Below are 15,094 nucleotides of genomic sequence, written 5' to 3'. Positions count from 1 at the left end.
TCCCTTGCTTTCTTCTGCTCTCGGTCAAAGCTACCTGTTGTAGCATTGACACACATATGCAGCTCAGTTTGCAAAGGGAGCAGCAGGCCTTCAGGTTTCCTTGTCACAGGTTGACATGCCCATAGCCCTGCCCTTGTGCAGAGACTCGCTGTGCAGAAAAAAAAATAGTCACAGCTTGGGCAGCTACCAATCATCAGAAGTAGTCCCTGCCAACCACCCTGACTAGCCATGTATACTCTAAGGCTCTTTCTCAACTAGGGTTCTATAAACCCTAGGGTTCCTCTGGAGCAGCGGAAGTCATACTGCGGCTTTCCAGCTGTAGTGAATCTACAAACCCATCATGCATCTGCCTCTGGGAGTCATGCCTGTGGCTGTGATGAAATGCCTGGAGGACCAGAGTTTGCCTACCCCTGATATAGAAGTTGCTAGGGGTTCCTTGAGCAGTTATCATTTTCCGACTCTCTTTCTGACCATTTTAGCTACTGTATCTGTAAGGAGCATGTTCTTTCTACTGACCATCAATATAAACAGCTCTCTTCCCACTGACTGAGTAAAGGGACCCTTCTCTCAATTACCACTAATATAAGGGGGTCCTTCTCCCACTGACCACCAATCTAAGGGGGGCATTTATGCTTGTTTTGATTTCATTATTACTAAAATTAATTTGGTCACAGAGAGCAGCTCTGGGTGTCAACTACACCAAATACACCACATCCCACATGTCTTTATTTCTTCTTACATTTCATCTTACAGTGCACGCTTATGTACCCTGAGCTGTATACTGATTTCCTGAGACATAAAAGTTATTTTAAGGGTTTATCAGTGTTGAGGAAGGCTGCTCTAAAGGATAGCATTCATGTGACCGTTGTTCAAACCACCAGAAGATAGGTCTTTAGCTTAATTTATAATAACATGAATTCAGGCCACGGTGTGGAGTAAATGCTGCAGTGTCCAGCCAATAAATTGGCTCCATAATGGCCGTTTCAAGGGGCTCACGTTTCCTACATTAGTTTTTGAGTACTATGGGGATCCGATTGCAGTGCCAGCTGTAGGACCTACTGAAGGTGGGTTGGAACACCTACAGCGCTTAGGTAGGCAGGAACATAGCCAGGAACTGTGGCAGAGGTATGACAGCTGGACTCCCCAGTAGTTATGACCCAATTTAAGTCCGCCTGAACTAGGTAAGGTGTTCCTGTAAGCCGTGCCAGCATCCCTGCATTGTGTTTAGCATTCTGTTGCACCATAGCACTTCTGATTCTATGTTGTTTTGCAGAACAAGGAGAAGCTGGAAAAGCTGCGCGGTCAGGGCGAGCAGTTCTGCCAGAGACTGGGAAGGTATCGCATGCCCTTTGCATGGACGGCAATTCATCTTATGAACATTGTGAGCAGTGCCGGCAGCTTAGAGCGAGACTCCAACGAGTTAGAAATTGGACCTGGAGGTATTGCACTGGCATTTTTATACACTTCTGCAGAAAGGTTGTTGGAGGTGGGAATTGTTTAAAGACCATCTATTATTAAGAATACAGTGAAGTCTTGCTGAACTTTGCGTAGTTTATTGCGTTGTTTTTCACGCCTGTCCACAAAGTCCTTTTAAAGGTTTTGCTGCTTATAAAGTACTTCTGCGGAGGTTCAAATGAATCTACTATTGCCATCATCCTGAGAACGGTGACAGTATGTTGCTGGTGCGCAATCCTTTAGGTTTTGTGGACTGAATTAATTTTTTTGTAATTAGACTTTATATGGCTTAAAAGTGCAAACAATATCACAACGTTTAGTCTGTACACAAATCATGAGAGAGAGATATCGAGAGAGAGAGACATATCGAGAGAGAGAGACATATCGAGAGAGAGACATATCGAGAGAGAGACATATCGAGAGAGAGACATATCGAGAGAGAGAGAGAGCTGCAGCCCTAATCATAAAACTATGGAAGCAGAGTTTGTCTTTCATCTCCACGTCCTGCAGAAATGTGAGTTCTCTGCCTTAAGAGGGCACAAACTGAGTGGAACCCAATGTGAGGACAATCAGGTGCAGCGTCCAGTTGATAAGTAGGGAGGTTCTTCTCACAGCCTCTTTTTAGTGTGAAATGTACTTTGTCTTTCTTTATCGTAAAGGTTTGCCTAGTCCTTTCCACCACCCTGCAGGCCCTCTTCCTAAAGGGTCCCTCAGCGTTTTATTTATTTATTTTACTACCACACCTACCATTTTTAGATGTCTTCAGGCCAGGGCTGGCAGGGGTCTTTTATTTCTTTGGCTCTTCTCCAGCACTGGGCAGTACTTAGTGATGCAGAGAGATTTACCGATAACATCGTCGTCGTGATAACATCAGCGCTGTTCTTTGCATCATTGCATGCGGTTGCAGGGCAGTGCATTCTCCTCTCCTCTCTCTCTCCTCCTCTCCTCTCTCTCTCCCCTCCTCCTCTCTCTCAGGGAAACAACAGGGAAAGGTTAAAACCTATACCAGGTTTTATTGCTTTCTGTGTCGCAGTTGGTATCAGTAAATACCTGAAAGGTTCAATTTGTTACCTCCTCTTTCCCCCCAAAAGAATTCTGAAGTTATATGAATGAAATCTCATCTTCTGTTTACCTCATAATTTCCCCTTTGTTTAGAGCGGAAGGGTTCCTGGTCAGAACGGCGGAATTCCAGCATCGTTGGGAGGCGGTCTCTGGAACGTACCACTAGTGGGGATGAAGCTTGTAGCCTGAGTAGCTTTCGACCGGCGACACTGACCGTGACCAACTTCTTCAAACAGGTATAGAATCAGTGTCTCATGGTACATAGCTAAGCTCCTGCAATGTACTGCCCTCTTGCCTTGGCAGAACTTGGTTCTCCAGCAACTGTAGTCCAAAATCTGGGCTAAAGCTGATATAGAATTTTGTCACATTGTCTGGAACTAAGTTATACTTTTGTTGCACTTCTAGGAAGGGGATCGGTTAAGCGATGAGGACTTGTATAAATTCTTGGCTGACATGAGGAGACCATCTTCTGTTCTAAGAAGACTGCGCCCCATAACTGGTATGGCTGGACTTCCCTGGGTTCTAACATTACCTTTTTCTTTGTGTACAAGACTTAAAAGATTGCCTCCATATTGCTTATTTAAAATTGCATGTAAACCCATCATTTAAAATTTACTATAGTGTACGGCCAGGGGCGTCCCCATAATGAGCCAGCCTGAGGCGGTTGCAGAGGAGGGGGGCAGCATGGGCGACTAACAGCACAACCCCCACTGACAGCTTGGCTGCCTCTCCCCCCCCTTCTCTTGGTCGCCCCTGGCAGCAAAAAAGGTAATGACGGCCATGCTTACACCTTACTAGCTATGGCAACTATGTAGTTTTTTTCCTGTTGACTTGCTTTTCCTTTTGGGCCTGTGTAGATGACCTTTTGTTCACTTCAAGCAGAATTTGCATTCCCATACAAGTCTATAGCAATGCAAAACCCTCTTAAAACAGGTGAAATGCAAGTCAGGAAGAGCTCAGCTGCAGGTCAAATGCACCTGTCATTTGATTCTGAATGATCTCTGCGGGGTCTCAAACTGATGTGAAGCCAAAAGCCTGCGACCGGGCCCTTAATTGTACTTAGTAATCCCATCTCTAAGAGATTTTACATTTAACTTTCTGTCCTAGGGTGACAACTCTCACTGCATTGTCACCCTAGGATGCTCAATCCCGATGCAGACTAAAGGCTGATGTGCTGATGCTGTATGTTCAGCCCGAGTCCATTTACTGAGGCCTGCGCTGTACAGCTGTACAGTGGAAGGCAGCATGGCATGTGTAGAGCAGCAGGAGCTAGCCGTGTCATCAATGCATGAACCTGAGGCTAGGACATGGGTGCAAGAACAGAAAGCAGCCACCAGCAGCAAAATATCCATCACAGTGTACAGGTTTAAAACGCTAAAAAAAGTAGGTATAAAAGATTTTAAAAATTCACATACTAGTCATATTTACCCCAAATGTGAGGTTTAATTAAGCCATTGACCTTAACAGTCTCCGTTTCCTCTTCACACTAGTTCAGTAACATGTTACTACATGTGACAAATCCTATGACTGCTGATTAATAGGCTCAAGAGCAGAAGAAGAACTTGTGCTGACCTTGGGGCCTGCGGTTCAGTTATCTTTTGGATATTCGTTTTTTCCGTTATGCCTTATGGGGTTGCACTATGCTGATCAGCTGAGTAAACTGTCCTTATTTACAAAAACTTAACAAGGAAGCACTATACTGGTGAATGTATAAGACAAATATACATATAAATATATAATGTACGTCAATATTAAAAGCATATATATAATATTTTTAGAAAAACCAATGTTTACAACAATTCCATAATAAAACAAACAGAAAAAGTCCGCAAGAAATGCAAATTCACGCCATGCAGTGCCTCCATCTCTTGAAATGTAGTTCAATTTTGACGATTAGAAATAGTAAGGTCAAAAATATTCTTTTTTTAATCTCCTGTCTCTGAACAGTATGGAGATCCAGATTAAGGCACTCCCAGTAGTTAAGCAACTGCAGGAAAATCTTATACATACTGTAGGTGTGTGTTTACATATGTATGTGTGTGTGTAATATAAATATATATATATATATAAGTACCGATATTTTTTTTTCTGTACTCGTCGATACCAATACTGGAAGTCCCATTAAGGACGCCGGGCGGCGTGCAATGATTAGCCGGGAAGCCGTCTGCATGCACCCTCACCACCAAGTGATGAGGAAGCATGGATCCGGCTTACTGGCCAATCAGGAAGCTGGGGGTGGAGCAGGTAAGGACTTGCATGCGCAGGAATTGCGTTACCCTGTGGTGGCCAATCAAGTTGGCCAAAGATGCCAAAACTGGAAGAAGATGGGGAGAAGATGACTTTAATCTCTCTCATTTTTCAGTTGTTGGTGTATGTTAGAGAGTTAAACCCCCTAACTGTTCATTCTGTCTCTTGGGTACTCTGTTGGTTAGATCTTTGTATTCCCTGGTCTGCACACCTCCTGTGCCCATTATGAGGGGTTCCCACCATGCCTACACTGGGCATGGGCACATCTGCTGTGCCCATTGTGAGGGGATCCCACCATTGCTGCTGGATTCTTTTTTTATTTTTATAGGGAGAATGTAACACGAGAAGCTGGAACACTTAAAACTCTCAGGTGAACAGGATCAGAGTAACAATTATGATAGGAAAGACTCACAAAACATGTACAAGACGTCAAGGGTTGACCAAGTTTGATAGTCTCCAACTTAAACTTAAAGTGACATTAAACCCTCAGATTTTTTAACATAAACCAATACTGTAATGTGTGCCTTACTGTAATCCATGGTTGTTTCCCTTCTCTTTGCTGCTCTTCCTTTTAAATCCTCATGTCTTCTCATGCTTGGGGAGAACTTCCCTTTTCAGCTCAGGGCCTCTTCCTGTAGTGCTGGCTCAGGTTACAAGCCTATAGAAACGTATACACAGACACCGTGTATCCATTCCTGAGACAAGGCAGTCTGCTGCAAAACAGAAGTTCTGCCCAGCATGAGAACAGATACAGATTTAAAAGGAAGAGCAGCAAAGAGAAGGGAAACAACCATGGATTACAGAAAGGCACACATTACAGTATTGTTTTATGTTAAAAAATCGGAGGGTTTAATGTCACTTTAAATGTCACTTTTTTGTCCTTTGACTGAATCAATATTTAAGTGATCTATGATGACTGATTTTTATTTCAAGGTATCATATTCTGGGTTAACAAGTGTTTATTCTTGTCCTTTATAGCTCAGCTGAAAATCGATATTTCTCCAGCTCCAGAAAATCCAAACTATTGTCTGACGCCAGAGCTGCTGCAAGTGAAACCTTATCCCGACACCCGAGTGCGGCCAACCAGGGACATTCTGGAATTTCCAGCAAGGGACGTGTACATCCCGAACACAACCTACAGGTGAGTAGGGAGATTTGTAGATCCATGATTGTCTCCAAACTGAAGTGAGGTTGGAACCGTTTATGTCACCATTATCTACAACGACCAGTTAAAGCCAAAGGTTAATCTGCTTGTATTTTGTCTTCCCTGCTAATAACATAATCAATAAAACCTCTTTGTGAGAAGCTCACAGTCTGCAGGGAAATCAGAGTAAGCAATTTAACCAAAGGAGAGGAGTCAGTAATACTCTGCAACACTGAAGGTTAGGCTGCAGTTCATCTTTAACAAATGGCTTTTCTTCACTTTGATCTTACTTTCTGAATTTTTTGTTCAAGTGAAACTCAAGTATTGCTGAGAAAACAAAGGTTTACTCCACGTGAACAGATTTTAGTAAACGTTGCAGATTCATAACTTCCGTTTTGAAGATCGATGTTAGCCTCACAGTGTCCTTTTGCAAACATTGCCAAGTGAGAGAGCACTACCATAATTACGGTAAACTCTCAGTTATCCGGTATTCAACTAACCAGAACTCTGATCTAATCAGAGAAAAAAATCCTCTGTTTACTCATTGTTTTGCTGAGCTGCAGCATGTGTTATCCTGGAAATGATTGTGCGTCTATTTGTCTTAGTTTGCTTTTGATTCTTGCATTTCATTAATAATATGAAGTCAATACAGAGTTTATGGCATGGTGTGCTATACTATGGGGTATGGTATATTATAGGGTATGGTATGGGGTATGGTATAATATGGGGTATGGTATAGTATATTATAGGGTATAGTTGTAACAATGATCTGCGGTTTTGGAAGACTGCTAAAAATATTTGTTGTAAATTTATAATGGCCCTAAAGCTGCTATGAGAAAGAGGAAACGGTGATTTAAAAGTGTTAACACAGCGCTAAGTTAAGCTTAGCGCTGTGTTAACACTTTTAAATATTATAGGGTATGGTATGGGGTGTGGCATAGTATGGGGTGTGGTGTAGTATGGGGTGTTTTATAGTATGGGGTGTGGTGTGGTGTAGTATGGGGCGTGGTATAGTATGGGGCGTGGTATAGTATGGGGCGTGGTATAGTATGGGGTGTGGTATAGTATGGGGCGTGGTATAGTATGGGGCGTGGTATAGTATGGGGCGTGGTATAGTATGGGGCATGGTATAGTATGGGGCGTGGTATAGTATGGGGTATGGTATAGTACGGGGTATGGCATTAGTTAGACCTATTTTTACTAGTAACTCCCAAGCAACCAGAAACTACATTTATCTGGAATCTACCAATCCCCGTAGATGCCGGATAATGGGGAGTTTACTGTATATGATTAGTACAGTGCAAAGGAAGTTTACAGTCCCAGCATACCTGTACAAACAGCCGCAAATGTAAAGTATGTACTTAGAGGTGAAACTGATTTTGCAGGTGTTTCTCATAATTTGTCCTCGGGCTCAATAAAAACATTCTTGATGTGCCAGAAATCCAGGGATTTTTTTTAACTTCCTATCTGGGCCGACAACACAGTTCTAACATCTGTACTGGTGTTGTCAGTGCTGCCTTCTGGACTATAGAACTCTGCCTATGTCTCCAGTCCTCTCTGTCCCTTTCCATATGCATACATTCATTAGTTTTCCAGCAAAACAGTGCTACTGGATTGATCCCCAAGAGCCTGCCCACACATTGTCAGGGCTATTCACAAAAGGGTGAAGAGTTTGGAGAAGGTGGGAGAAGGTGGGAGAAGTGAACAATATAGGACAACATAGCTGAACTGGAAAGTGAACTGAATTGGCGAATTTTTCCAAATCAGCGATGTTGTCCTAGATTGTTCACTTCTCCGGCCTTCTCCAAACTCTTCACACGTTTGTGAATAACCCTGTGTGTGTAGGGCTTGTGATGGTTGTTCTGGGGCCTAGGTCAATAAAAAGTGACCTCCCAGCTGCTGCCCCTGCAATGTTATCTGCCTGGTGATGACACATAAAAAAATGAAATAGCGGAACCAGGGGAAAGATATAAAAAATAATGATTGGACATGTTTTGCGGGAAGGAGGTGTTTTGGGCTAAACATGGGTAGAGCCTGGACATACTTTTCGTGTAGTTCTAGCTCCAGCTTGTGTTTTACAAGGAAAGGCTTTTTAATTTCGAATGTCCTTAGTCTGGGGCCTCCTACATTGTGCTTACATAGTGCTGTCTTGTGTCTTCAGTCTGGGGTGTGGTCTCCTGATGTCAATTTCCGGTGGTTCCCACTGGGCCCCCTTTTATGGTCAGTCTTCAGTGCTGTCTTGAGACTTCAGTCTGGTGTGTCATCTCCTGAGGCCAGTTCCAGCGGTTCCCGCTGGAGCTTTTTCCATGGTCCTTCTTTGGTGCTGTCTTGATTCTGGCGTGTCGTCCGATGTTGATGAGGTCAGTTCCAGAGGTTCACACTGAGGGCTGTTCATTGGTCCATCTTTGGTGCTGTCTTGAGACTTCAGTCTGGTGTTTTGTCTCCAGAGGTCAGTTCTAGTGGTTCCCACTGGGGCTCTTCCATGGTCCATATTTGGTGCTGTCTTGAGAGTTCCATGCAGAAGTCCTTGCCTCCCTCTCCTTAGGTCGCTTCAATGAATCAAAACCCATAGTTGCAACATTAGCATCAGTGCCATATCTAGTAAGTAGCAATTTTCCTGACAACACCATGGCAAATATTATATTCTTAGCCCTCAGCTTATGTTCTACAAAAAAAAGTCATGCCTTGTGGCTGTGCACACATTCAGCCTAAATGTCCTTAGTCTTCTGTCTGGTGTGTCGTCTCCTGAGGCAAGTTCCAGGGTTCCCACCGGGGCCTCATCTATGGCCCTTCTTTTGTGCTTCCTTTGGAGTTCCGTGCAGAGGTCTTTGCCTCCCTTTTCTTTCGACCTCTTTGCCTACTATTGTGTTCTACTTTGGAAACTACAACCTACACCTCACTAGATATGGAAACAACTTCCTGCCTGGGGGAACAGAAAGACGAGGTAACATTTTCTTTGCCTTGTTTGTTAAAGTTAATAACTTTTTTATGAAGGTTCTAGTTTAGCACTTTCCCTTCCTTTCAGTTTTCTTTTGTTATTTTTGTACTTTCCACCAATAATATGTATTCGTGAGCACTTCGTTTCTACCACGTTCCAGTAATCCCTTTCCTGAAAGAGGACACACTGTTTCCATTCTGCAACATTAGTGTCAGAACCATATCTGATAATCAGCAATTTTCCTGACAACACCATAGCAAATATTATATTGTAACGTCCGCTGTGTAATGCGGTTTGTTGTCACAGTGCATTGACCGTCTCTCCTTTGAACAACCTCTAATTTCCTGATCCGCAGTAGACCCGCGGCGCGCGCCCCAGAGACAGGTTGACATTTTCTTTGAAGGTTAAGAGAAATACATGAGTGTAATCAATATGACAAGATAATTACTGTCGCCCCTAATGTAGTCGTCCCCGCGGAGAGCCAGCCGACGCTGACGATCGCTTAGAGACGTGAATTATGCGCCGGGAAACATATTTACTTCTGCGATTGTGTTCACAATGAGCCTTACCTTCTGGAAACAAAGACTTTTAAAGGAGTTTCTTTTCATTACAAGTAACATGCTGATTATCTTGGAAGCACATTAAATAAAGATCATGGGCTCGCTTTCAATAAAAATACAAAAACAGTTGGCGGATATTTTTGTGTAGTAGAGAAAAAGGTAAATGTAATTATAACAAGTAAAGAAAGGAGATAGACGTATACATTACGCCTTTATTGTTAACATTTCTGGAGGTTGGTTTGTCTGTTCTTATTCCAGCGGCCTCCCTTAGGATGCATTTTAAAGTAAATGTAAATCATAACTTAATGAAATTTAGTTTGCTGAAGCACTGTATATCATAAACAATTGTTATGTTGTTCTTCTCTTTTTTTTTTTTCATCCTTTACTTTTACGTTACATTTCAGCGCTGCTGTTCTTCTGCATCTTCTTTTCAGCAGCTTCCTGTCCATATGCACTCCAGCAATGCCTGCATGGCATTTTTTAGGGCAGGTTTCCTGATGCTGACAACAGTGGACCATGCCTGTGTATTGTGTGTTGTAATTTTCTCGGAAACCCCTATGACAGGGTGACAGCACATTAGCACAATCACCTGCTAGATCTGATCAGGTATTCTGACAGCAACCGGCAGCCTCTGTCAGAATACAATGCAAACAGCAGGGGATTCATCCATCAACGCTTGATGGAGGAACCTGTTTTTATTTTTTTCGTTCAGCCAAATAGACACATGTATACCCGGCTTTACTCTCTCCCCCTTTATCCAAAACTTAAAAAAAAAGGTTTACATACACTTAAAGCTGAACTCTGGGATATGCTAACATTGTCTAAATACAAAAGTCATGTGTACTCTTCCTTGAATCTTAGTGAGCTTTGTGTATTTCTTCCAGATCTGTGCAGTAATCCAGTGCGAAAATTGGGTTGTAATAAAGACCCATCACTGCTGTCCTCTCTGCTTGTGCAGGGTGACTGGTCTTGTCTCCGCCCCCTCCTGTAATAAAGACCGCTCACTGCTGCTCTCTCTCTCCTTGTGCAGGGTGGCCGGTCTTGTCTCTGTCCCCTCCTGTAATAAAGACCATTCACTGCTGCTCTCTCTCCTTATGCAGGGTGACTGGTCTTGTCTCCGCTCCCTCCTGTAATAAAGACCGGTCACTGCTGCTCTCTCTGCATGTGCAGGGTGACTGGTCTTGTCTCCGCTCCCTCCTGTAATAAAGACCGGTCACTGCTGCTCTTTCTGTTTGTGCAGGTTGACCCGTCTTGTCTCCGCCCCCTCCTGTAGTTTCCTGTAGTGGGTGGAGCCTGCTGGGTCCCTCTCACAGCTTTACTCTCTGCACAGGACATCAATGATGTCTCTACTACTTTGATATGATAATATGAGTTTGCAATGGCATTGGGTGCACGAAAAGTGGATTTATATCCTTTGTGGCCATTGAGGAATATATTTAAATGAAGGTTTTTGTGCCCAGAGTTCAGCTTTGAGCTGTTCATAAATAAATCTCTGGCTTGCTTTCCTCCATTAAACCCGCCAGTAAAAATGTATGGAACTGAATTTCTGTCTCTGTTATTAAAACGGTACCCAGTGCTCTTTTTTGGCTCTTTTTTGCTGATCAAATAAACGTCCAACAATATCATGACCCAAGGGTTCTTTTTTTTAATTGGGTCATAATTGCGACACCGCGTTTTGGCTTCTGAAAGAAGAGTCCAGTAAGGTCGCGATAAACATCCAATAATTAACATCCTCTTCCTGTCCGCTGCATAGATATCCCATGATATATTTCGGGATTTGTCCGCTCGCTGGACGATAGCTCTCTTGGTCATGGTACGCTTTGTCATCGTGCCTGAACTCTGGTGTTGATTTTGGCATAACAAACAGTTGTTGTGAAGTTAAAAAAAAGGAACTTTTTTTTTTTTTACTTTCAAAAATGTGTAAAGTTTAATTTTATTATTTCGATTTGGATAGAATGGCGAGTGTGAAAACAGTGATGATCAACTTACAAGGTATAGGGGCCCTCAACTGTGGCCCCTGACAGCTCTGAAGGGCTGCACAAGATACATGATAGTCAGTATATGACAGAAGACTATCAGAGACTTGAGATATATAAGAGGAAGCGGTCAGAGATTGTAGATGTCCAACTATGGGAGACAGTCACAGACTGAGGAGGTGCCATATGAGACTGCTAGAGATTGCAGCACTGGGGGGTCCCCGGTTCAAATCCCGGTCAGGACACTATCTGCAAGGCGTTTGCATGTTCTCCCTGTGCTTGTTTGGGTTTCCTCCCACACTCCAAAGACATGCTGGAAGGTTATTTGGATCCTGTCTAAATTGGCCCTTGTATGTATATGGGGACCTTAGATTGTAAGCTTCTTGAAGGCGGGGACTGATGTGAATTTGCAACCCTGTAAAGCGCTGCAGAAATTCTCCTTGCTGTATAAATACCAATAATAAATAATGCTTGCTCCCATTACTGACTGCTGGGGTCTGCAAAGGGCTGCACAGCAAGTACCAAAGGGCTGCAGATTGGACACCAGGGGGTTAGAACACCATGTCATGGTTTTATTACTTAATCATGCAGATAGATGGATCCCCAGAGCTTCCCTATTTTCACCCAAGGGTATAGGGGTAGGGTTGATATATGGTGTCTGGGGAGAGACAAGACATGTAATTGTCACTTAACCATGTCAGACAAAATTCAGCTTTCATTCCCTTCCAGACAGGACTGTGCTGTGTGGTCGAGCGGTGTAAATGTTAGTAATGGATGGGCAGAAAATACAAATCATTTGGCTCCCTTTTTAGCTATTTGCCTGGAGTCTGTGAAGGTCCTCATTCATACAGGTCATGGTATATCTGTAAAAAATAAATCAAGGCAACTTGACTAGCTGTATTTTTCTTGAAGATCAGTGTCCCTGGTTAGCCGACCAGCTTTCTCAATGCCTTTTAGCACTGGGGGTTCCTTGGTGCGAATCCCGGCCAGGTCAAGGAGTTTGCATGTTCTCCTTGTGCTTCCGTGGGTTTCCTCCAGGTACTCTGGTTTCCTCCCACACTCTAAAGACATGCTGGAAGGTTAAAGGAGAACTATGGGGTTAAGGCTTTTCCCCATAGTTCTCCTTAGGGTAACGTGAGTACACAAACTAGCGTCCTCCCGTTACCCTAAGCTCAGTATACCGCGAGCTACAGCTTGTGGTATACTGAGACGGCGGAGCGGATCCCGACATCGATGTCGAGATCCGCCCAGCTGCGTGAGTGACAGCTGGCTCTGCCTATCTAGAGGCAGAGCCAGCTGTACCCGCCCCCTCCCACCGTCCGTTCCGCCAGTCAGCGCTGGCTGAGCGGGGAGGGGGGAATCTAGCCCCTCCCCTGTCACAGCAGAGAGCCGTGACAGGATCGAGAGGTGAGCGAACGCCGGTATGTGTTTGCTCACCTCCCGATCTACTGAGCCGACCTGTGACAGTCTCATTGTCACAGGTCGGCTACAACTATGAGGTGAGTGGAAATCACTCACCTCATAGTTCTCCTTTAATTGGCTCCTGTCTAAATCGGCCCTGTATGCATGTGAGATAGGGATTGTAAGCTCATCAGGCGGGGACTGATGTGAATGTGCAACTATGTGAAGCGTTGCGTCAATTGTCGGCGTTATATAAATACCTGTAATAAAATAAAACCTAGAATGAATTGAGAAAGCTAGTCAGATGACAAGCATAAAAAAGGGAAATAGAGCAAGTCCAGTTGCCTTGATTTATTTTTTACAGATGTTTAGATTTTAGTTTTTTTTTTTTTTTGTCCGAGGTCCCATAAGTTGGGTACCTAAGCACTGAGCAACACCCTCCAAGCGTCTCACTCAGCAACCACACAGGTTAAATATAATTAATAAACAGAGCAAAAAGTTTTTGATGTAGAAAAAATTTATTGTTATCTCCACTGTAACAAAAAAAATACCAAAAACTGCCACACAATTTTATATTACATCATGTTAACTTTGTGCTTTATAATAATAATAATGTTAAGTGAAAAGAAAAACGGATGTGTGGTGAAGGCGATGCACTGCATGTGCTGCGGGAATTAGTATGCGAAATGTATCAATATAGTCCAGAAGTCAATATGACTTAGAAATACACTGTAACGGTGCCACAAAGGCGAATAGTTAAATAATGCAAGGAATATTTTTTAATTCTAATAGTTTACATTTTTTTTGATACTGTAACTGTAAAGTGAAACTCCAGTATAAAGAAAACAGCAAAACAAACCATAACATTTCCAGTAGGGATGTTCAGATACCAAGTACCGTACTTAGTACAGGTACAGATACTTTTCCAGCTCCAAGACTAGACTAGAGAAAAATTCAAAACTAGGAAGCAGCTGTCATTTGTATGGAGCACACGGAGCTCCCGGGATTGATACATCTATGTTTTAATGTATGATTTTGTTTTTATAAATATAAATTAGGGCTGTTACTGATTAAAATTTTCATGTTCGATTTAATAGAATTTTTTTTAAATCGATTAATCGATTCATTTCGATTAATTATAACGCACATACAGATCGAACTACATTGGCCTATACACATACAGCACAGCAATGAAGTAATAAAATGAACTAGGATCACACTAATCCAGCACGTTATTATTCTCACGTGCCCCACTCAATATGGCCGCCACTTGAGTGGGGCAACTCAGAATAATAACGTGCAGGATTAGTGTGAGGCGCTCGTGCAGAAAGTTTCAAAAAGATTAATGATTAATTGAGAAATGAATCGTTAATTTGCACAGCCCTAATATAAATAAAGGATCGCACCGATACCAGTTTTGCGAGTACGAGTACTGATACTAGCCCAAGTCCTCACAGATACGAGTACTGATACATTTTAGTTTATTGTCATGTGACAGTTTTTCTAAAACAATACAGACTAATGATTTCAGGACAGTGGTGGAGAGCCAGAGCCAGGTCCCAGCTGCAACCCCGGTAGTTCTCATGAAAATGCCAAGTATCGGCACTGGTATCTGAAAAGTATCTGTGCATCCCTAATTTCCAGTATTTTGCTAACGTTAAAACCAGGTGTGGACAAATAATATGTAACTCAGGAGTCAATCTGTCCAATCCAGGAATCAGCAGGGGGTTTTTTTTTCGGGGGCCAGCTCATTTGACAACAACCAGAGAAAACCGTAAAAAGTTGGGCGCCAGCTATTAATTTGAAAGAAGATCTCCAGGAAAACTTTATTAACCCTTGCAGTGAGGATACGCCCAGTGGAGTACTCATTTGTGGCAAAAATAACAAAGATGTATTCACTGGAAGCTCCGAGCCGAACAGCTGTCACAGCGCTCCCTCCAGGCTGTCCCCTCTTCAGCAGCAGATTGGAATCTTCCTCAGTGTCCTCAGCTCTGTGCACAGTGTATATATGTGATGATTTACGGTACCTTAGACCGCTGCAGAGCAGGGGGAGAGACATTCCAGGGACCAGTCTAAGAAGAAGTCAGCTGGGAGCTTCAGGTGAGTATAACTTTTTTTTTAAAAGCTAGACACAAACGAGCAGTTAAAGGGTTATTAAACCCTCAGCATGTTTTGCATATATCTATGGCTAGCAAGCAGTAAATATATGCAAAAACTTTTCAAACAGGTTAAAACTTACGCGTGTCTTTACCTTGCTCTCCCGTCCGAACATCTGAAGAGTCTCGGGGCGGCCGCAAAGGATCTTGGGGCG

At 43.1% G+C, this 15,094-nt stretch overlaps 1 protein-coding gene across 2 annotated transcripts in view; it reads left to right on the top strand.

Moving 5' to 3' along the window:
* DOCK7 (dedicator of cytokinesis 7) overlaps nucleotides 1–15,094 on the top strand; it is a 151,189-nt gene that overhangs the window by 34,972 nt on the left and 101,123 nt on the right. For both annotated transcript variants that reach the window (XM_018553850.1, XM_018553849.1), the window contains exons 11-14: nucleotides 1,274–1,439; nucleotides 2,611–2,753; nucleotides 2,923–3,016; nucleotides 5,743–5,905. In XM_018553850.1, the coding sequence (XP_018409352.1) occupies nucleotides 1,274–1,439; nucleotides 2,611–2,753; nucleotides 2,923–3,016; nucleotides 5,743–5,905 (566 nt within the window). The remainder of the gene's footprint in view (nucleotides 1–1,273; nucleotides 1,440–2,610; nucleotides 2,754–2,922; nucleotides 3,017–5,742; nucleotides 5,906–15,094) is intronic.

This window comes from Nanorana parkeri, unplaced genomic scaffold (genome assembly GCF_000935625.1).
Source record: "Nanorana parkeri isolate BGI_ZX_2015 unplaced genomic scaffold, ASM93562v1 scaffold131, whole genome shotgun sequence".
Classification (NCBI taxonomy): Eukaryota; Metazoa; Chordata; class Amphibia; order Anura; family Dicroglossidae; genus Nanorana; species Nanorana parkeri.
The sequence above is the reverse complement of the archived record's forward strand: the minus strand, read 5'-3'. Positions and strand labels throughout refer to the sequence as shown.